Source organism: Calonectris borealis, chromosome 8 (assembly GCF_964195595.1).
Source record: "Calonectris borealis chromosome 8, bCalBor7.hap1.2, whole genome shotgun sequence".
Lineage (NCBI taxonomy): Eukaryota > Metazoa > Chordata > Aves > Procellariiformes > Procellariidae > Calonectris > Calonectris borealis.
Genome location: NC_134319.1, coordinates 21,998,807 through 22,021,964, shown reverse-complemented (window position 1 = coordinate 22,021,964; position 23,158 = coordinate 21,998,807). Strand labels below are relative to the sequence as shown.

The 23,158-nt window shown below is 38.3% G+C and overlaps 2 protein-coding genes across 5 annotated transcripts; one reads left to right on the top strand and one right to left on the bottom strand.

Moving 5' to 3' along the window:
- Positions 1-742: 742 nt before the first annotated feature.
- RTCA (RNA 3'-terminal phosphate cyclase) lies at positions 743-9,649 on the bottom strand. The gene is made up of 11 exons (XM_075156418.1): positions 9,323-9,649; positions 9,098-9,198; positions 7,977-8,120; positions 6,360-6,483; positions 5,799-5,857; positions 5,135-5,276; positions 3,831-3,955; positions 3,635-3,693; positions 2,908-3,002; positions 1,699-1,803; positions 743-1,348 (listed from the first exon to the last, which is right to left on the bottom strand). Exons 1-11 carry the CDS (start codon positions 9,365-9,367, stop codon positions 1,250-1,252), a joined length of 1,098 nt encoding a protein of 365 aa, XP_075012519.1. The 5' UTR covers positions 9,368-9,649; the 3' UTR covers positions 743-1,249.
- Positions 9,650-10,117: 468 nt separating this feature from the next.
- Positions 10,118-22,814, top strand: DBT (dihydrolipoamide branched chain transacylase E2). Of its 4 annotated transcripts, XM_075156413.1 has the most exons (13): positions 10,369-10,421; positions 13,086-13,209; positions 13,883-13,947; positions 14,917-15,040; positions 15,212-15,287; positions 16,203-16,384; positions 16,753-16,880; positions 17,671-17,914; positions 18,710-18,876; positions 19,871-19,948; positions 20,867-21,058; positions 21,229-21,300; positions 22,164-22,814. In XM_075156413.1, exons 2-13 carry the CDS (start codon positions 13,122-13,124, stop codon positions 22,329-22,331), a joined length of 1,584 nt encoding a protein of 527 aa, XP_075012514.1. In that variant the 5' UTR covers positions 10,369-10,421; positions 13,086-13,121; the 3' UTR covers positions 22,332-22,814. The 4 variants fall into 4 exon arrangements, with proteins under 4 accessions (XP_075012516.1, XP_075012515.1, XP_075012518.1 ...); XM_075156415.1 differs by lacking the exon at positions 13,086-13,209 and having other exon boundaries at positions 10,118-10,421; XM_075156414.1 differs by lacking the exons at positions 13,086-13,209; positions 13,883-13,947 and having other exon boundaries at positions 10,118-10,421.
- Positions 22,815-23,158: the final 344 nt, after the last annotated feature.

Here is a 23,158-nt window from a genome sequence, read left to right as displayed (position 1 = left end):
TAGTTACATCTTTAGCTGTTAGGTTTAATAGTCACAACTGAGGAAAAAAAGATCTTAGAGCAAAGGCTGCAGACTGGGCTGTGGAAAATCTGGAAGTCAATTCAAGCCTCCAGAGTGCATTTATATAGTTTTGGTTAAGTGATTCCAACTCTGTGATTCAGTTCTTCATATGCAAAACAAATTATGCCCAATCTCTCCTTTTATCTTCTTTTTACTTCAGAAAAAGCTTTTGTAGCACGATCAAGGCCAGATTGGCAAAAGGTCTTCCTTACTTAATCCACAGACAGTGGATAACACAACTGGATTTTATATGCCTAAATACACTTGTGTGTATACGCAGTGCTCAGTGTACATACATGTATGTATCTGTGTGTATATATGTGTGTTCAACAGCTCCCTAATCTCAGCTGAAATTAAGTACTCCCTTGAAAAAGAACAAACAACAACAGCTTGGTGAAAATGTAGACCCAGTTAGTACGCTAACAAGGACAACTGTAGATTAGAAAATCCAATCATATCATAAAGTTAATACTTTGTGTTTGGGATGTAATGTGGTACATTGTTTTAGCGTGCCTGAGGTTTTTTAAAATAGATGAAAAGAGAAGATTTAAAAGAAGATTATTTTATGCATTGAGCATTCTTTCTGTAGGGAGAGAAATTATGCTTCTGAAAAGTTACTTTGTATCCATTTCCCACTAACACAACCTGCTGAGATTACAGCAAATATAAATACCAGGCTTTTATATAGTCATATTGCTTTATTATTTCCTCACACACAATTTAAGCAAAATGGTTAAGGAAGAACAGCAATACAGATTTGTTGGTGCACTTCATTCCATATAACTCATAACATAAAGGTTTCCAAAGAATAAAACTACATTTTTTAAAGGGGAAAGAACGTATCAGCATTTTTTTCAAAACGGAAACAAAAAGATTTTAGTGAATCTAAATTTTCAAAGCTTCTAATTGAAGCTCTCAAACACATACAATGTATTCTATTTGCTGTCCTGTCTGTACTCATTTTGCTGCTAATGGTAAAAAAAAAAAGTTTCCATTTTTCACACCACAGATTCTCAGCACATCAAGGGAAAACTCAACACCATCCTTGAAGTTAAATCACTCAGATGTGACAGAAGGCTCCTCCTGTTCACATGCGTATTATGCATCCATTGAAATGTAGTGCAATACATCACTGAGGTACGTTGAGTTTTGCTTTTGTCAGCTTGCTGCTTTTTTTTTTTTTTAAACCCTATAAGTTTGGGTTTATCATCCCCATTCCTTGGCACTCAATGATGTAGGTATCTTTACTGGGATCTTCCTCTTCCGATTTTGTCACAGTAAATTTGGCCTAAAACAGGATTAGAAATATATCACTAATTAAGTTATAATATACATAAGTTTAAATATTCAATATCTGATGCCCAATAATCGTATTGCCATGTGTTTATGTATATTACACCTTTGACATTAAAAAACACTTAAATAAAGGTGGTAAAAGCATCTAACCATTCTAAAGGCATTTAACTCTAAAGTATGTTCGCTTTCTACAAGTAAACTCCCACATAAATATTGTAGCAATTATTTTACCAACACTTGTCCTCCATGATCAAGTTCAGTTCACAATGCCTGCTAAACTGTACATTGCCTAGTTACTGGATGACAATCGATAGGTAAAACTTCCTGAACTTTTGGACTCACCTTTGTTAGCTGCTCTGCAAAGTGTATAGCCGTTTGAGTATGAAGCGTAATTGGTCCGCTTTTCACTCTAGACACCCCCTTTGCTAGCGCCATAAAAATGATCAGCTGAAAGGGAGGGAAAGGTAATTATTAAGTAACTCTTCAGATCCTAGGAACTTGTTAAGAAGAAAAAAAGAAAAAGCAAAAACATGCAAAATGTCTGTAGATGTAAAAATGTGGTCTGGCAAGTTTCATAAAAGTTCATGATACTGACTGTTAAGAATGATCCAAGGCTCAAGAAGCTTGGAAATTACTACTGTAATGCCTATTACTACATTTAACTTTGCTCTCCGCCACCCTCCCACCCCGAAATTCCCCAAAGTCATGTCAGACTCCAGACTGGTAGATTACCTTTATGGAGAGAAAAACTCAGGAAGACATTTTTTAATTCTAACACTTTCTGATCACATATTCGCCAGACACATATTTAAAAAAATCTGTTTTGATTTACAAACATCACCATGACAAGTACTCTGTAAAGTGTGATATAACTCTGAGCAGTTCCCATACACACTGAATCTAGCTGTGGCATGCTTTGGAAAAAGTAGGATGAGTCCAAGACCTAAATACTTTCTATTATACTACAAAATAGCAATGTGTGGCCAGATGTCTACAGCTAAGAGATAACGTCATCCTATCTAGAACAGCCCAAGATTCTATCAGGCTGCATTATTGAAAATAAGGTAGTAGAGGGTCTTCATTCTCAAATGAAATTAGGTGAGCAAGACAAACAGGAACACTTCCTAGATATTTTGTTCTCCAATAGATTTACTTAGTATCATTCTTAATATGTAACCAGGGAGCTATTTTTACTCCACTACATGGAGTACCAAATAGAAGCAAACTCCTACCTCTTTCTTCCATACCTACTAAGATTTATAGGAAGGGAAAATGTAAGGGTGTTGGTGCAAAGCCAGGAGCATCTGTGGTTCCTAAGAACTGTATGTAATTTGCTAATCCTAGTGATGTTGTGACCACATCCTAAGGAAACCTCCTAAGCTTCTAATTATCAAATAATTATGTAAAGCCATGCCTACCCGTGGAGATACAGTCTAACTTTGAAATCTACATCTCATTCTTTCCCTGTTCAGATTTATATTCTGTACAAGTAATACATACATGCATGTTCTTGCTACTTCAACTTCATATAAACACATACAGGAGCCTTACTTGGTCTTGCAGAGAATCATCCACAGTTCCACCATGTTTAAGATTCCTAAGCAGTATCTCAGCTGCTTCAATGCCCACCTTGTCAGAATTCTTTCCTAACAGAGAAATTCACGAGATTAGGACGTTGCCAATTATTATTTAACATTTTAAAAATACAGAAGGAAAAAAAAATCAAGAAATGATCAACTTTTTAAACCTTATTTCCATATTCTTGCCTCAAATGTCTGCTTAAAAACCCCCTCCCATCTTATGAGGACATAGAGTTCATACTTCCTAATCAGTGGAAAGAAAGTAGTCCCATTTAGTCAGAGAAACATTTTATTCAAACCATTTAAAACCAAAATCACTTCTATTCCTTTTGATCTAGATACACATCTAGATTCACTGTTGAACAAAAACGTCACAGGTAAACCACAAAGACTGTATGTTCTTAAAGCCCGAAGCATTTTTGACTCAGTGATCCTTAACAATCCATTCTGATAAAAGGCGAGTTTAATAATTTTGTGATTTTTGTCACTATGCAGAAGCAGCTTAGTACAAGGTGTAAGATTCCATTTACTACGTTTAAAATCTGCTCATTTCCACTGTCCTTTATTATTAAACAACATCCATTTAAAAATGCAACACTCAAAGCATCAGATCTTTGAATAGATTACACTCCAGATTCCTATTTGTTAAAGGCATATTAGGTTAAATCTCAAAGAGGTATACTTCATAGAACTCTTACCTCTCTTGCCAAGTGATGACCCAGCTAACAAACAACCTGTTGAAGTCTCTGCAACAATGCTAAGCAGAAAAAACAGAATCAATATTAAGAACAAAATCACTCACATGACACTTTATTTATCGGATAGGTAATCAAGATCTAGCTAATCAACCAGCATGGTTAACAGGTATCAATAGAAAGTTTGGGCTCATCTTACATTATTCCACTTCCAGTCCCAAAGGCTTGATCATCAGGTTCTCGAAGAGGCTGAATGTTAATGTAAAGATCTCTGATTTCTTTTCTGATGCATCTCACTGCTGCTGTTGCCATGTCTTTTGCCAGCTAACAAGATAAGAGGTAAAAACATTAATTAAATTATGTAACTATAGTAATACTTTTTCCTCCTAAGTCTAATTATTACAGTGAATCCCTGAATAAAGGGGCTACTTTGTTAACTAGAAAAACAAAGTATTGTTATAAAACCCCTACACGCAAGCACTGAACATCATCTCCTCTGAGAATTTTCCCACAAAATTAAGGTAACATTAAATGCTGAACAAATGACAATTATAGTGATGTACGTAGAAGCTTCAGTATCAATAGAAATTCAAGAACTTTTTGCCATTCATAGGGAGAAAGATTTGATTTTAGTCTTGATTATCTCAAGACATTAGATTGTAAAAAAAACCAACCAAACAAACAACCACCCCACAATTATTATGTATAGGATATACTGTATAAGACATAATATATAAAATAACAATTTTAAGTCACAGGTAGGTGGGGGCAGATGAAGCTGATCCTATCCTTGTGATCCAATCATAGCCGGTATTCATAGGTTTGGAGATTTTAAGACCAAAACCAGCAGTCCACAGCTCTTCAAAAAATAACTCAGTTTCTCCTCTTCCTTCCTCTACTGATTCCTAGCCTGTGTGTGAGAAGGAGCCTTAAGGAGATCCCACCACTCATTCTCTGTAAATACAGATAGGATAGGAATAATAGAAAGAAGGGGGTACACAGAAGCAAATTTCTCTGTGTTTTACCTTTGGCTAAACCTATGCTTAACTTGTTCTGTCTAATACCCTTACCAATGGTTGAAAAATTTGATGTAGTCTGACCTCTGCTTATTACAGTGCACCATAGTTTACCCATAAATCTATGAATGAGGGCCATGATTTCAGATTTAAAATAATCCACATAAATATGAGCGATACATAAATCAGATACAAGATACCCCTCAATATATGCTAGACTTTTGAACAGTCAGATGAAGGATATCAAGGATACTGTTCTCATTTCCTGTTTTAGCTGCTACCATATTGCTATGCAATAAATGCATTTTAGAAATGTCCAAAATTCTATTCTACGGCCTGAATAATTGAAAAAATTTAATAAGGCTACTTAGTTTGTATGTGAAGGACTGCAGAATACAGGAACAGTAGAGGTACGTTAAGCAGATTACATGCAGTTTTATATAGGTATATGAAGTCGGATACTACCAGAGCTATTATCAGCACTTACTTTTATAGGCAGCGCTCCAGCAACAAATGCTCTTCCATATATCTTTGTCACTGTGCCACGTTCTGTTAAGTTTATTGGGCTCAACTCTTTGACTGGTGACATCTGGACTACAACTTCACCACCTCCTTGAGGATAGTAGCCCCTATTTAGAAGCAGTAATCAGATATAAATAAATGCAAAGATCATAAGGAAACCAAGAAAAGAGCCAGAAGGCTCTTCATATATTTCATTATACATTTTTATGTTCTCTGTTACTATACATATGAATTTTCTTGATGTGTGCCTTAGAAATCTTTATAACAGAATTAGGTTCTCTAACAGTATTACCTCATAACACACATTTTATTAACTACCTAACACCACATAACTGGCATCTCAGAAAAAGCTCAGTAACATCCTGCCTGTTCAGCATGCACTTCCCTCAGGGGTAGCCCATAGGATACATTAAACAGCAGCTGAAGACCCAGCAATGAAAAAAAAGACAGGAAAGGACCATATCACATTCATCGTATGGTGGCGGTACACACAGGGGCAGCTAATGCAGATCAGTTCATGTATTATAAACTCATCCCTCAGCTTGGTTGAGGGCACCTTGTGTGTGTGCCTCTGTGCTCACACACTGGTGCAGTAAGGTCTGCCTCTGCCACATGTCTCCATAACTCACCGCTTTTTTATGTCACAATTAAACGTGAAATTGAACTTTTCAACTATTGGCTTGAAAACCTGAAAAACAAGCATACATAAAAACACAGAGTGAATCTATTTTGCATTTATAATTTCCCACTATTTTATGCAGTCTTCCAAAAAAAAAAAAAAGTTTCAACACAAAAATTTCAGTTACATTACAAAAAAAAAGGATAGCCAGTCTCATCCATACAGCTTATTTGACATTCCTCATACTTTATTCTGAATGACACTTTGTGTAAAAGGATTTCCTTATGGAAAGAGGAAAAGAAATTCTTAACAATTCACAGCACTTGTAGAATAAAGAATAAATTTTAAGTGAAATTTTCTTTAGAAATTAAAAGCAAACAGACTAGTTGCTGTTTCAGGGAATTCCGTGAAACACTGGTTGCTCTCTACATACGGTACGCTAATAGTGTTATATTCCCATGCCTAATTCCATAATTACAAATAAACTTGCAGTAAGAGCAATAGAAATACAGTAGTTACATTGCATACATATGCATGAAAGATGCACCAAGCCAAAGAAATTTTTCCCTACCATGACTGTGTAGTCTATCTGAGGAGCCATCTCAGCATTAGTCCCACCTTTTAAATGAAGTTCTGATGGGGAAGCAGCAAACAGCACACAAGGCATTGCTACCTGCATCAGTAGACACACACTCCTAAAAGCAATCACAAGATACTCAAATGTCGTGCAGTCATAATCCATAGAATTCCTAGAATCATTACATATCAAAGGCAAATGATTTTCCAGAGCATTTACATAAGTATTTGATTTTGAGCATTATCTATAAAGTAAACTTATTAGTCTTAAAAAATAGTAATTTAAAACTTCATGTCCTTAGCAAGCCTAAATATGAAGGTTTTTGTTTCACAATAATTGTGTCTTTAATATTCCTGTTTGAAATAAAGGTAATGTAGCTTACTTAGTACAGTGATGGGACTGTGAAAACTGTAGGTTTAGCTAGCAGATGATAAAAGCAGAAAAGGCTTAGGCAGCAATATTAACATTTTAATACTTATTTAATAACAAAATATTTAGAAAACTACAAAATTGCTTAGAAGCTGGTCAGCATCCCACACAAGAAAATTCAGGGGCATAGAAAATATGCTTTTAGATACAAGATTCCCCTATCATTGACTCTCTCCACATTTCATAGATAATAAAAAACTTCCAAAATAAATTTTCCAAAAGTAAGTTTGTTCAGCAAAACAAAACAGTTATCTCACAGGGGTTTCAAACATCATTTTGAATTGTGAAAACAGTAATCACCACTGAACTGAAGAAAACATGGTTTTGTTTTTTTAAATAACTTCCAAATGTTTGTGAACCATACTGCTTCTCTTTTTTTTTTTTTTTTGGCTTGTGCTTAGTTACTAATTCTGCTGCATTGTTGCTTACTCAAACCTTTCTGTGTTAACTAAAAGGCATCAGCTTGGTTGTTTATACTCCTGCAATTCAGAAAAATATTTCTCTTAAAGGAAACTTTGACTTATGCGTAACCTGGCTTATGCTTCCAAACAACTGTTCACATCAGCTTTCCATAGCTAAACCCATTTACTCGGTTTTGCAACAGATTCCAGGAACAAAGGACCCAACACAGAAATACAGGATAGAAGAAACACAGGCACAAAGAACTGTGGATAGAATATGTTCCCAGTTCCAAAAGACTAGTATCCCATATTGTAACATTACCTGCGTAAGTAAAATCTCAAAATTTACTTTATTAGATGATGAGGATTATTTCCGATCTCATGGATTTGAGACACTTATCTGATTTGATGCATTTGACCTGATATGTGATGTACTAGTGTGAGAAAATAATGGATAAAATTTTAAGTACATAGGCAGCTGTTTTTTCCTTAATCAAGTGTTCAACTTATATATCAATCATAATTTTAAAATTATTACACTTGCATGTACTTTATTCATTCATATCCTGCCTACACTAAAGGTTCTTTGGTCACATATATCTGGCTCAGGCAGCACAGATTGTGGCTCATTACCCATGTATTAATGTTCTTTTTTCCCCTCTCTTTTGCCCTTTTGTGATAATTTTAAAGTTACCAAAACTTCTTCTGTCATAATTTTAAAGTTACCAAAAGCAGTTAAGAGCAGTTACTGGTCAGCCGTTATCTGTGTACAAAGACATACCCTGCTGTTTTTGTATCTGCTATGTGGGTTCCACCTTTGATCTTCCCAGGAGTGAAGGTTATTTCTGTGGAGCCAATTTCTCCTCCTTCCAGCTTCCCCTCACATAGATCTCGAATGATCTCCAATCCAGATAGATGCTGAGGCCTTGGAGTGACAATACAAAGTTAAAAATACGTGCAAGTAGACTACATACTCATGTTACACTAAAAGAACTACTAAACACCAACTAATAAATACTACAATTGCAAATTTCAGATCAAACAAGGATCAGAAATTCGATCTGGTTCCTACAGTTCTTCTCCTGAGTTCACAGGAGCCAAAGAAGCAGCGTTCAGGCCATTCTGGAATTTGCAGGATTCTGGTGTGGTTTCCATTAGAATGGGTCCAGACAGATGAGATGCAGAAGCAGTCGCTTGTCCTAATGTGATAAATGCTTGCACCAAAATGCAATGGGATAATGATGGCAATACTGAACTGGAGCCAAGCCAGTAGCTGGTTGCCAGAGCCACAAGAGAGCTAACGGTTTTGCTGTGCATCTGTCCTGCTGTGCTTGCGTTTCCATTTGTTTGAGTAATTCAAATAGGAAAGAAACGAACTGTTCTTCACACTACAGGCTTGGTGAACCGTGTTTTGCTGAGGCATTACATGACCTCAACTGTATTTCATGTTTCATACCGTGCTTAGCACCTTTGAAAATGCTTTCAAGACGCTCTGTAAGTCAGTGGTGCCTGACAGGTGGCGACAGGGGCCGCGCCCTCACCTGCCCTGGCAGCCGGCCAGGGCCAGGGGCGGGAACTGCGCTGAGGGGAGTGGGCGAAGGGGTCCGAACCCTCTCGCCGGGAGACTGCGGGGCGCCCGGTTCATACCTGGCTTTCCTCCGCGCTCAGTCTTTCTATGTAAGTGAGCCACAGGCGGGATTTTCTGATAAAAAGGCCCTCTTAAAGCAATGGAAATACGTGGGTTTTGTTCTTGGAGGTATTTCAGACAAAAGCAAGCCGAGGCGTTTGCACGGCTACGCCCCCGGCCCGGGAGGGCCTCACGCACCCCGGGGTCCTCACACCACCGCGTCCCGGGACAGGCCCCCGGGCGAGCGGACGAGAGGTCGCGGGAAGGGCCGTTACCTGAGGCCCGGCTGGCTCCTCCCGGCGCGGATCCGGCGCACCCGCAGGGGCAGGCCCAGCAGGCAGCTCAGGGCTGTGGACACTCGCAAGATCTGCCCGCCCTGCACGGAGAAACGGCGCTCGTCAGGCGCTACGGCACTTCCCACCCAGCCGGCCGCTACCGGACCACCCGTCACCGCTGCCCGGGGCGAGGTCAGGCGAGGCCAGCCCGCCGTTGGAGCTCACCCCCTCCATGATCCCGCCGTCTATCTCCACCCTGTCCCCGTCCATGACTGGCGGTGAGCAGAGCTGTCTCTCGCAGATACCCCTGCCGCGCCGAAGGGATCCCGGCGAGGCCCTGCAGACGGTGAGACCCCGGCGAAGCAGCTCCCCGGGGCCGCGAACGCTTGGCGACGGAAGCGCGCCCAAGATGCGCTCCGGTGGCGGCGGCGCCCCAACCTGCCGGTCCCGGTGCCTGGGCCGGGCAGCGGCGCTAGAGCAGGCGCAGAGCGGAGCCACCTCCCCGCCGTGGGTTGGCAGGGGCGGCTCCGCTGCCTGAGGAGCAGCCGTCGGGTCCTAGCGCCCGGGCAGCCGCGTAGCGGGCAGGGAGAGCTTCCTTCTCCCCGCGTTAACGACCACGTCCCGGCACAGGGCAGATCTGCGGCGGCTCGACGTCCCCGAGGAAGCAAGCCTTTCCCCTGTCCCGAGGCTACGGCCAAGGGCCACACTAAGCCGTAGCGGTGACAAACGCCGCACCCCGTAGGCGGCTGGGACGGCAAAGCTCTGCCCTGCGACGCCCTGTGCCGCCGCCGAAGGCCGGAGGAGAGCGGCTGGACTCCTGCCGTCACAGTTAGAAGCGCGCAGTTTTCCCCGGAAGCGAGATCGCTAAAAGAAGCACAGAGAAACATACGCGTCTTGGTCTGGCAGTCACACTCGGGACTTTATTACAGGTGTACCGGGAAAGGCCGGGCCCTTCGCGCTGCCCTTCACGCCACCTCGGCCAAGGGAAGCCGCACGCCCTCCACCACCGCCAGCGGGAAGCCCCCTGAGGCGCTCGGGACAAGTGACGCCCCCTCGTTACTTCCCGTGGGCGTGTGGCTGCTCCGAGGCACCGCCTGCGCCCCCCGGGCGGCGGCCGGGACCAGCCGGCTCCCCTCTGCGCCGCCGCCCTCCCTGGCCCGTGCCCAAGGGGGCCACCCGCCGCCTGGTTGGCTGCGGTTGGTGTGGCTGCGCTCCGGTTGGCTGGTCGGTGGGAGGTGTGCGGGGCGTGGGGGCTGCCTCTTCCCGGAGTAAGATGGCGGCCGTGACCGCTCTGAGGAGCAGCTGCCGAGCCGCGGGGCGCCTGGTAAGGGGAGCAGGGAACCCTGCGGGTGGTGGCGCTCCCGGTTAGCCGGTGAGGGGGTGGACAACGCACGGCATCTCCGCCTCGGCGGCGGCATCCTGAAGCCCTGTTGCTTCCTGCCAGCCGGGAGCGAGCGAGGACCGCGCGGCAGACCCTCGGAGCAAACATGACACGCTCGCGGACTTGCCGCCTACCCTCAGCCCTCCCGGCCGCTGTCTTCCCCGCGCCTGCGGGCGGGCAGTGCCCGAGCTACCCTCCCCGCCTCCCCTCAGCCTGCCCGGCCGCCTCAGCCGCGTCTGCGGGCGGACAGTGCCCCAGCCCGCCCCGCCGCTGCCCCACGGTGCGGCGGCACGGGTGACCGTGTCCCCCGCAGCCAGTCAGCTGACAGTGCCCGGCCCCACACGCCCCGTGCTGTCGCGGTGCCGGCGGAGCCTGCCCGCTGCTCACTGGGGGTCAGCGTCCTCGCCCACCAGGGACCCCAGAACAGACTTCCTCGCCCATGCTGCTGCCCCCTGAATGTCTTCCCCGTTGCCCTTGTTTCCTGTGAAAGAAACGTGTGCCTCCTGTAATAAGCCACTGACATCTTTCTCTTCTGTTGTTTCTTACTCATCTGATTCATTGCATTGCCTGTACGTTACACTGCCATCACCGCTCCTCCGCCCATGCATCAGCCCCCTTTGCATGCTGTATCTGCACAGACGCAGTGTAGTTACACACACAGAAAGGGGAAACGTATTTCTTTGAATCCCAGGAGCCTTGATATTTGTAAATTAAGTAGTTGAGATACCTTACCATACTTCAAGAAGTGAATTTACTTGGTTGCCTTTTAGAACACTTATAATCTCATAAACATATGCTATCATAAAGACTGACTTCATGCTTTCTTCTGCATTCTTGTATTATAGTCTTCCTGCTGTAGTGAAGAGTGTTGGTTTCCAATTTTGTCACTGCTGTTTTGTGGAATGTCAGAAAAAGAAACAACTTTTTGTAAGATAATCCAAGTGAAAACAAAATTAAGGATCAGTTCTAGTTTCTATTATTATTTTTGCTCTTAATAATAATTTATATTGTATTTTGAAAGCACAGTAGTGAGGAATTTTTTTCAATGATACTTTTGTAATTATTTTGTTTTAGGCTATATATAAGTAATTTTACTAATTAAGAATATTGAAAATAGCAGCTTCTTTTTAGTTTTCTTTCCAACTAAACCATCTATTTTTAAATCCATAGGGAGATCCTGGTAAGATGAAAATTCTCATCTTATCTATGTGCATGCTGAACTATAGAATTGGCTATTTATAGTGTGTGTTTCCTGCAAGCATATTTTGAATTTTGCTAGATACTAATTCTTCTTGTGACCATCTACCGTGAAACAGTGATAAGATCCAAGAAATAATATAGTTGTTACGATATTAAAGGGCTTTATTTTAATATTCTCAATGTTTTTGCAAACACTTTGGCTAGCATGAGGAAGAAGGACAAAGTAATGGTGGTTGTCCATGGGGGCTGTAAGTTGTGAAGAAGAAAAGAAAGGAGCCTGGGGGTCTTTGTGTTAAGTAGTAGGGAAATAACAGTTACCTAGACATGAGGACATGGTGCCAGTTATTTAGGTGAGGAATAATGTCTGACTGAAACATGCTACCAAGGACATTGGTTTAGTATATAGGCAACTATATACTTGGAGATATAGAATGTGTATGCGAAACAAATCCAATGTAAGTAAATGTTTATTAAAATGACTCAATGTGACAGCAAGTCAAAAGAGTTCTATAGAGGAATATCCTTTAATAAGAAGTCATTGCCTTTGAGCACAAACTATTCAATTTGACTTTGAAAGTCAGTGTTATGTCATCAGGTAATGGGTTGCCTGCAGGCTGCATAAAAACCATTTTGTTCTGAGGCTAGCAGTAGTTTTTTAGGATCAGGGTGATTTAGAAAAGCAGTGTTGGCTTCTTTTTAAGGAAACAACCAAAACTGAACTAAACGGGGGCAAGGCAGTTCTGCCCCAAGTAGCATACAGCTCCCATGTTGTCTTGGTTCAAACCACAAGTCTTATTCAATCAGGTATCAGTGGCTGATGTGTCCTCAGTATCAGTGAGAGACTGGAGTGGGCCCTCAGTTTCCTCTTGCCACAGTAACTCCACACTTTGAAGACTTGCACAGGAAAGGTGTTATCTTACTGTGGCATTATTGCGTTTAAATTGTCATGTAGTGTAATAGTGGTGACATAAGCATAATTGCTAGTACTGTGCTTGTTGGTTTTTTATTACTATATTTTTCCATACATCAAGAAAAGTGGATGGGTGTGCTATGGATATTAGAACTAATTTTGTCTTTTATATCTTTTTGTTATTTCCTTATTCGGCATTACACAGAAAATAGTATTATTGTGATTAAATACTGAAATTAATAAGCACAGCCTCTTTATTTCATGGATTTTAATTTTTTCCCCTTGTTAGAAAGAAACACTGCTCTGTGAAGAGATTGGGTACTGTATAATTGCTTTAACATACTAGCACACCAACTTTTTAGTAGAGAATGTGCAAAACTGCAAACCAAAAAGATTCCATTTTTAAAAAATGCAGTAGTTTTTAATTATTCCTACAAATATATTTTTAAACAGCATTGAAACTCTTCTGTAACAAAACCAGTCTGTTTTTTTGGCAGTGACATTACTCATTTACTACCTGCATTGGTTACCAAATGTTAAAAACACATGGAAAGCATTATGAAACTTCACATTTAGAAATAGTTCAGAGATTTGATGTGCTCCTTGTGATCATCTTCACAGGTAAATATCGAATGTTTTCCATGTAGGGTCATATAAAGAGAAAAGAGTTTTATTGTAAGTTTGGGCAAAAAGATCTTGTTGGACAAAAAAATGTAATCATGGACTCAAGTGGGAAGAAAAACAAAATTAAAAATAGGAGAAAATAGGCTTGTGAAGATGTACAGTATATACCAGTTTTGTAACGGAGAATTTTAAATGTGTTCACAAAATAAGATTTGTCATAGCTTAAAATTACCATTTTACCTGATTTTTTTAATAGGGAAAATTGTTTGGAGGACTAATGAAAAGGATTTACTGTTTGCTCATTGTAGGAATTAGAAAAATACTTATTCTAGATCAGTAGATAAATCTCAGTAGCAGGCAGCTGAAAAGTAACTCAGTATAACTTTGTTGTGTCCTTTATGGTAGGTTGTATTGTATAAATATTTGTTCCTAAAAGAAAGGTGATATTAAATATAACTTGCAACGCTAGATTAAATAATATAGAAAATGTGTACCTTGCCAATTCGGAATCGTAGTTTTCTGAATAATCTACTTTTTTGAAGTGTAATGTAATGTAAAATCAAATAGTTGAACAGTTTGGGGGGCAGGGAGGGCAATCAGGAAGTTTCATATGCTCTGTAATTACTGAAAGGATTTTTTAAAAAAAGTTAAAATGAACTTTCCCATGCAGGTGTGCTGTTTTCTGGCTCCTCTAAGAAGATAATTTCTAAATTTTACAGTTTTGAGCTACTTGAGGTACATTGTAGCACCTGCATTCTTTTCATATCTCTAAATTTATTAGAGATAATATCTACAGATAAATGGTTATTTTTATTAATTTTGTAGCACTCTAAGACAACATAACACCAGAATTACATTAGATCTAAGAAATCTTACTAAATAAGAAAGGGTCTGAACTAACTTCTGTTGAGATTAATGATAAAATGCCTGTTTATGTCAATGCAAGTGCTACTGGCTTTGCTTTTGACCAAAATCATGACTGATTACATGATGCTTTAAAGCATAAGGTTTTGTCTGAAGAATCTTTCAGAAAATTCCATTGACCCTTTAAGTTGGTTTCTGGATAAATATAATTGTAACCATGAAAGAAAACCATCTCATGCCCAGTTCTTAAAAAATGTCATTAAAGTTGATGTGAAATGATATTTACTTGAAGATGATTGCCTCCTATATATTAACAGAAATATAAGGGCAACTGTCTGTGCCCTCTGGTGTGAATTTCCTTTCCAATTAGTACTTCTGATCAACCTTTGATTGGAATAAGAACTGACAAAATATGCTGCAGTCTAGGGGATCCTTCCAGCATCCATGCTGGATAAGAATTTTTCTGATGGCTGATGTAGTTGATATTATGTATGCTTTTTGTGTGTGTGTCCTGATTAAACTAATTGCTTAGAGAAACAATAGCAAGTATGAATCTCTTGCCGGATCTTGTCATGATTTTTGTTAATTGGTTATGTTATTGTGGCTTTGATCTCCCCATGTGTTGTGTTAGTGAAAGAAGTTAAAGACCTGGCAAAGCTTATGCTAATTTAATGGTTATTGTACATTCAGTATGTATTCAGTATAATTGTGTTTCCGTAAGAACTTCTCTTATACAAACTAGAATTAAACTATTTTAGTATTACTGTTGCATCAGGAATATTAAATGAGCTCTACATTCCTCAGTCCATTATATTAACACTTGAGACTTTTCTCCCCCAGGTTTGCATTCACCGCGTTAGATCGTGCAGCAGCATTCGCTTTATAAAATCAAAATATGTGTGCGTGTTTGACAAATCTGCCCTCAAGTTTAGTCATCAACAGCGATTATTCAGAACATCTGCTGGTAATCTTTTTCATAATAAAATAATTTATTTTATTTTGCTATTTTACGAGTGTTATGTTAGCGGTTTGTATATGACTGGTATTAGACTATTTTTGATGCATTCAGATTTTTCTGTCTGATATCTTATCTTTAATATTAAACATGCTGTATTTCCTTATTGTCTGTTTTAAGTTTCATGTGGCCAAATTGTCCAGTTTAAGCTTTCTGACATTGGAGAAGGGATTACAGAGGTGACTGTAAAAGAATGGTAAGCTCTTCTTTCTTAGAAATATACTAAGAAATCAGCAAGTAGTTTAACAGCTGTATTATCAATTATTTATGTGAGAATATGTTTTCTGGGTTACTAGTGAAGTTTGTCAAGTTTCATTTTCCATATTTTAAAACCTTGCATATACTGAGCTTTACATTTTGTTTATTTGCAATCGATTTATTTGGGAGTGGAAAAGATGGAAGGAAGGGGATGTCCTAACTGCACCTATATCTAGGCTTTCCTTCAGTGCTTAATGTTTTTAGAGTGCAGTGCAGGAGGTCTGTCTTTTGTTATACTTACTTAGGCTGAACTTTAGAAACAAATGACTAGTCTGGAGAATCCACATAATTTTATTCTATACCCCTTCTCTATTGACTTTAGTAAAAGTTTTGAACATTTAAATTGTTTGTAAAAGGCCAATGATGAATGGATTAAGCAAAATCAAAGTGTACAGTGAAGGAAGGCAGTGTTGAAATGCCTTGTTCTTTGTACAAATAGGTGAAAATACCTCTGTTTCAGTAGAAGACAGTGTTTCCCACTTTCAGTTTCTGTACTGAAACTGATCATATACTAATCCTGGCAATCTGAAACTAAGAACTTTCTTAGGTTCAGGCTAAGCTGGGCTCATCCTTATTTTTAGGTGACTTAATCTGTCAAGAAAACTCTGCTTTACTAAAGTAATAGTAAAAATATATGTGTGATGATATTCTAAATCATTTCACACAACAAAGGGTTCTGGGGCCGTCAGGCAAAAGGTATATAGCAAATGTGTCCATTATATAGAATTTGGCTTCTTATCTGGAATGCATTTTCATGTTGTGGGGATGTACATAACTGAACTTATCAAAAGAATACACAGCATAGATTTTTACACTTAATATGTTTCATACTAGCCTGTGTCTTTTCTCTTAGGTATATAAAAGAAGGGGATAGCGTGTCTCAGTTTGATAGCATCTGTGAAGTACAAAGCGATAAAGCTTCCGTTACAATTACTAGTCGTTATGATGGCATTATTAGAAAACTCCATTACAATTTAGATGAAATTGCTTATGTTGGAAAACCATTAGTGGATATTGAAATCGATTCTTCAAAAGGTATTGTAAGCCCTTTTTTTCTCTTGCATATTTTATGTTTGATGTCATAAAACCATCAGTGACAGAGGAGTTTACTTTTTCCTCCCGAAAATCTTAAAACTGAATTTTTTTTTCCCCTTTATAAAGTCAAGAAAATTAAGTAGAAAAAGCTGTGATATTTTATTAGGATTTAAAAATCTCAAAAGCCAGATGTTTCCTATTAAAAATTTAACTTAAGCAGCAGCCTTTAGCATGCTATGTTCCCATCCACAGTAGCTCAAAGTAAGTGTTAAAAACTTCAGCTGTCACAGAATCACAGAATGGCTGAGGTTGGAATTTAACAAATGCTTGTAATGTAGTAAAGTTAAAATTTTTCTTTTTGTTTGCAGGTGTTGCCCCAGAAGAAGATGTTGTTGAAACACCTCCTATGTCTCATGAAGAGCATACTCACCAAGAGATAAAAGGTCACAAAACATTAGCAACCCCTGCAGTTCGTCGTCTGGCCATGGAGAATAATGTAAGTTTGCTGAATCAGATCCTGCTGCATTTTATCCATCTTCTATATAGCAGTTCTCTCCTGACTAGGAGAACATTGATCTAGAGGAAAGTGCAGTGAGAAATGGCTTGTTTTTAAATATTTTCAAATGTATAAAAACTGTTGTAAAGATGAAGGGGATTGTGCTTTCTGATGATGATGGTGGATAGGAAAAGAATTACTGGGCTTAAAATGCAGCTAGGGCGCTTTAGGCTGGAGATTAAGAAAACCTTTTTGGAATAAAAATAATAAAGTATCAGAATAGATTCCTGGAACATTGGAAGGAAGAGGAAAAAATGGAATCTCAGCTTTAGCTACCTTGTTCTGTTTTTCAGATTTGTATTAGAGCAGAGGATGTACGAGGTGATCTTTTAAGTGCTTTTCTAATTCTTTTTTCCTGTGAATCTATTAATATTCCATATTGCACAAGTTTTGAAAGCTTGTGCATTTTTAGGAGAAAAATAAAACAATAAGTAGAGAAAATGAAGTGACAAATAGCTTTCCTCAAATTAATATTTCACTATTGATCCCGTGAGGTAATTACGAGGTAAGTAGTATTCATAGTTCTTCCTTAAAGTATGCAATTAGACACCTAGTGGGCCTTCTGGATGATTTGAATAACGTTGAGTACCTAATTAATCATAGAAAGGGAAAGAAAACTGTAGGTATGTTAGATCAGTAACTGGAATAATTTTTAACCGTAGCTCACAATATAGGGTATTTTTATATTGCTGTAAAATGAAAGTGTCATAGCTTGTTATGTACTTTTCAGATTAAATTGAGTGAAGTTGTTGGAACAGGGAAAGATAACAGAATCCTTAAAGAAGACATACTCAATTACTTGGCCAAACAAACAGGAGCTATTTTACCTCCATCACCAAAGGCTGAAATTATCCCACCTTTGCCAAAATCAGAGACTGTGCCAGCTGCTCCAAAGGACAAAGCACGCAAAATTCCTGTACCTGTTTCCAGACCCATTGTGTTTTCAGGAAAAGATAAAACTGAACCTATAACAGGTAAATCATGAAATATAAAATCTTGAGACCATGTTCACAGTAGACTACCAGTAAATTTTACTCAGTGAACAGTTGATTCCTTTTGATGGGAGTGTGTTTCATGTTATTGTCATGCAAGTGAGCAACAGGAAAACATGCTCTGTAAGAAGGTGTGGCATGAAATTATTTTATGAAATAATTGTTCATGTTTTGGTTTGATGGAGTTGGACTGCAAGTTGCATTTGCTCATTTTTAATCCATGTTTCTTCAAGTGTATGCTGAAACAGGTAGGAAGTCTGAAACGTGAATTTGTCACAGTGTGAATCATTATGCAATTAGTGGCAAAGTGTAGTGAATTTAAGGGTTTATCAGTGCTTAATAATGGCGTACTTCAGCATTCGCACTTGTTCTGGAGAAGAGTGCAACAAAAGACACTAACGTAAGAAAAATCACATTAGAAGAGGAAGATAAAAGGTTTTTGCTTGCCTTTCAGGCAATGTTTATTTGGAGAGGCAGGAAAGAGTAGTGCAGATTACTGTATTATGATTTCAAATACACACATACATAGGAGAGATATGCAGCAATATAATCTGAAATATTACAGTCGTAAAATTTGAGTTGCATGTGCTGAATAACTTGATCCTAAAATGAGCTTTACTCTGTCCTTTTTTTGTTGTGGTTGGGTTTTGTTTTCGTTTGTTTTTTTTTTTTTTTTAAGTTGTGTAATTTGTTTAATGGAAACAAATAATTGAAATTTCACCATAACTTCCCAGAAGCTCACTTTGTTGGTTTAACAAGTCAGTGAATATTTTCCAGGTTTTCACAAGGCAATGGTAAAGACTATGAGTGCAGCCCTGAAGATACCCCACTTCGGTTATTGTGATGAGATTGATTTGACTCAGCTTGTTCAGTTGCGAGAAGAGCTGAAACCTCTAGCACAAATTCGTGGAGTTAAGCTTTCCTTTATGCCTTTCTTCATAAAGGTGAGACGTGCAGCAACGCTCTGTTGGGAGTACTTAGGCAGATTTTGCCAAAATCTGATCAGTGATTGTTGTAAGTTTGGAGCACCTCTCTATCATCTGAATAATCACAGGTCACAAAAAAAGTCTCAACTTTTCTTGTTTATTGAACCACTTATGAATTTACTGTTGGAATTGTAGTTAGGGGTATATAATGTCATGGAAAATTTTTGAAATCTTAATGGGGAAGGATAGAGCAGCTAAAGCATTATTCATTATGGGGGTAAGCATCACTGGGTGTTTGAATTACACAAAACAAATTTTGGAAACTGTCAGTATTTTTTATGAGCTCCATTAAAATGAACCTCATGTGAAAAGCATCATAATTATTGTTATTATTATTATATTTTTGTTGGTAATGAATCCCTCAGGTGAATGAGTATGTCTCTTCTGTTGTTCAGCTGAATGAGTATGTCTCTTCTGTTGCTCATAAGACCAGGCACTTGCACTCATTTAGTTGCCATGCTTCCATTTCCAACTGTTGCCATCAGTGAAGGCTGATGCACTGCCTAAGCTACGCATTGAATGCATAGCTTAGTCTGAAACTTCTGGTAATGCTATTTCAATTAGAGTGCTAAGTAAGCACTCATTCTGCTCACTCTCTTTAGGGGAGATTAATATTACTTCCTTGAAATAATTGTCATCTAAGTGGAGAGCTGAGAACGACATTGCTGCTGAATCTCGTAACTTTTGTCTTGGGATGTTTGATTTGAATTGTGTAACAGAAATAACAAACACAGATTCAACTTCAATTATACTTGGGAAAGTGATTATCACTTTTTATGTCTGTCTGATTTAGGAGACAGTTTAGGAGAGTTTAAGCCAAATTTGATTGCATTGAGGAAATCCATACTGTTATTAATCTAAATTGTCTCCCACCATTCCTTTCTTTCCATGCAGCTCTCTGATTATAAAACATAAAAATCTTTTTTTTTTTTTTCTTTTTTATATTTAACAGGCAGCCTCTCTGGGATTATTGCAGTATCCCATTCTTAATGCTTCTTTGGATGAAAGCTGTCAAAATGTCACATATAAGGTTTGTAAACTGCTGATCAAAGTTGTGAGAAGAAAACCTAAACTAACAGCTAACAAGGGCTTTTCAGAATGTCTGAGCTAATTGTAAGAACCAAAGTTATGATGTTGTGCTGGAAAATAATTTGTGTGTCCAGATCTAAGATTGGACTTGATTTATTATTGATCTTGTTTCAGTAGTTTGTTTAATAGGAGTCACTTTGTTATTCAGGCTTGCCTAAAAATGCATACTAATATAGTGAATTCCTATTTTTCACCTGAAGATGGGCCAAGCGTTTAAAATGAGAACATTTAAAACCTAATACAGTAATTTTTTTAGTAATGGCACAGTGGTTCCACTGTTCCAATGCTCAACCCTTATGTATTAAAGTCATATTTTAAACTCAGTTTTGATAAAAATTATTTAAGTTTCATACAAGGTGCTGGATTGATACTTCTGGGCAGTGAGTGTCTATTTTCTTAAGTGATGTGTACATAATCCTTGCAGTACAAAGTCCTTTTGTGCTGTTTCATTAATATCTCAGATGAATCCTTTTATATTCCTTCTAGCAAATGAAAGGCAACTCAGTTTCCTTTTTTTTTAATTTTAGCGTTCTCTTTAAAATCATTTAGTCATGTTTTGTTATGCATATAATCATCCTAAAGTGAAATATTTTCAGTGCTAAATTGATTCCAGGATTTTGTATTTCCTGGATGTGAAGTTGCCAAAATCAATTTGCACTTTGCAGATGTGGAAAGCTAATATTTAAAAATTTACATCCCCTTCTCCCCTCAAAGTTGTATAGAGCTGTTGCTTACTACAGACAGCACTTTCTAGGTGAAAAAGATATATAAAGAAGACATTATTCAAGTGCTTTTTTATGTAAAATACATTTTATGTTGACTGCTTATGTTAATATCTGGTTAATGAAACTTGTTGCAGGCCTCGCACAACATTGGAGTTGCTATGGACACAGAGCAAGGTTTAATTGTCCCAAATGTGAAAAATGTTCAAGTCTGTAGTGTGTTTGAGATTGCTTCTGAATTAAATCGCCTACAGTCCTTGGGCTCTGCAGGCCAACTGGGAACAAATGACCTCACTGGGGGAACATTCACCCTTTCAAATATTGGCACAGTAAGTACAGGAAAAATGAGAACTTGCATCTGAAAACTGCTTCTGAAATGAATACCTTAGTAAAGTTTAATATGCAATGAACAAAACCTGTACAATTAATGCAAGAGGCAATCTGCTTTTAAAAAAAAAAATAATTTGTTAACTAATATCCCCAGCTTTTTCTTTTCTAGATTGGTGGCACTTACGCCAAACCAGTGATACTACCTCCTGAAGTAGCTATTGGAGCACTTGGAAAGATACAGGTATATTAACTTTATCTGTGATGTGAGTGTTTAGCTAACTAAGGGTATCTGTAATGAAAATGAAATGTGGAGTGTCCCTTTGTTCTGTTTTTCTTATATAAACATTTCCTCTCTATGTTACAGAAATTGTAACATAAAGCTTGTGATTGAAAAGTTTTGTGATGTTTTTAGATGACTCTACAGAGACACCAAATGCTTAAATGGAAGTCTCTTATGCCAAAGGTTCAGATTTGTTTTCTAGAATTCTGTTATATTTCACTCACGTCTATGTTTAGCCGTCTAGTTACTAAGAAACAAGGTAAATAATTTTGCAACATGGCAATAGCATTTTTGCTATCATCAGGGAGAAAACTATTCTGATAATGAAGTTTAATTTCCTGAGCCAGATAGCTGAATCCATACAGAACTCTGTATGGTGAAGGCAGTTTCATATTTTCTGAATTTCAGGCTTTACTTCTTTAATATAGATATTTAAATGAAATTAGTATTAATTTAAAATACTTTTTCTATGTTCTTCCTATGAGCCTTTTGTTTAGGGAATGCTTTAAGGAAACCGTCACTTTGGACACTAACAGTGCAATAAACTATTCAGGAAGAAACTTTTGAGTCAAGAAAGATTTTCACTACTTCAGTATTTCCATGATGTAGAAACAGGATATGACTGTTTATTATGTAGCTTTGCAATTATTCTAATCCACAGCACAAACAATAATGGGAAGGTCTTTGTTTTTTGAATGGCTCTACTGCCGTCTGTGTAATTTAGCCAAATGTTTAAATTTCGATTAACAAATTAACAATAAAAAATAGAGATTTGTAATGAAAGTATTTAATATTTCTATTTTTTTCCTTCCTCTGATTTTTAGGTTCTTCCTCGGTTTAATGGGAAAGGTGAAGTATTTAAAGCACAGATAATGAATGTGAGTTGGTCAGCTGATCACCGCATCATTGATGGAGCTACAATGGCCCGGTTTTCTAACCTGTGGAAATCTTACTTGGAGAACCCTGCTTCGATGCTGCTAGACCTTAAATAAAAGAAACCATGGCTAGAATATGCCTTTAAACTTTATGGATTAGACTGAATAATTACAAAAGCTGGCTCTGCTAGCACATGCCCTTTGCTACTCACATTATATAATAATTTTATGTGGTTAAAAGTTCTCAACAGTTGATATCAGTCTATCAATTAGTTGTTACTTCTTTTAATTAGTAGTGCTGTAATTTCTTCTACAGCAGACTGTCAAGCTTAATTGGTCATGGTGCAACTTCTGAATATGGTGATGGAATGTGTTTATTTTGCCTTTTATAATACGTACGGTTGTGAGGCTGGTGTGACTGAATGACACTGATCTACATCCGCAGTATTTATAATCCGATTAACCTGTTTTGAAGGGAAATACTCATAGTTCTTCCTTGTTGGACACGTAAATTTATTTTAACAAATAATATCCAAATTCCCAAAAGAAGTTATGCGAAAATCATATACAAATAAAATGCCTTTTATGCTTCTGCTGTAAGATGTCCAGAGAGCTTTTTGTTGTTTAACTGAGTAAACCTCTCAAGTCTTCTGCTAGTCCACTTTTTCCTGGCAATTACTTGCACAGGTACTCTTTATCAAATTATAAATGAAGAGGCTATATTTATTCAAATGCTTACTGATAACATTTATTGATAACTATCAGGGCCTTAAAACTCTCTAGAATATCCTGTATTTTTATAGGCTGGAAGTAGTTGCAGTCCTTAAACACTTTCCAGTAATTTTTGTTTCTTACAGAAAGCATCTGTCTGTTTTTTTTTTTAAAAAAAAAAAAAATCCGATTTGTTATTCTGTCATTAGGTAAGCCTGATGGTGAGCAGAACG

What these genes read in the sequence shown, in the direction of transcription:
- DBT (XM_075156413.1), top strand. Translation starts at nt 13,122, where the DNA reads ATGTTAAAAACACATGGAAAGCATTATGAAACTTCACATTTAGAAATA. An exon ending in ACAGTTTTGAGCTACTTGAG is followed by an intron (nt 13,948 to 14,916) that starts GTACATTGTAGC and finishes TTTCTCCCCCAG; the next exon opens with GTTTGCATTCACCGCGTTAG. An exon ending in TAAAACTGAACCTATAACAG is followed by an intron (nt 17,915 to 18,709) that starts GTAAATCATGAA and finishes AATATTTTCCAG; the next exon opens with GTTTTCACAAGGCAATGGTA.
- RTCA (XM_075156418.1), bottom strand. Translation starts at nt 9,367, where the DNA reads ATGGACGGGGACAGGGTGGAGATAGACGGCGGGATCATGGAGGGG. An exon ending in GCAGATACAAAAACAGCAGG is followed by an intron (nt 6,484 to 7,976) that starts GTATGTCTTTGT and finishes GATTGCTTTTAG; the next exon opens with GAGTGTGTGTCTACTGATGC. An exon ending in AATTGTGACATAAAAAAGCG is followed by an intron (nt 5,277 to 5,798) that starts GTGAGTTATGGA and finishes GCTTCTAAATAG; the next exon opens with GGGCTACTATCCTCAAGGAG.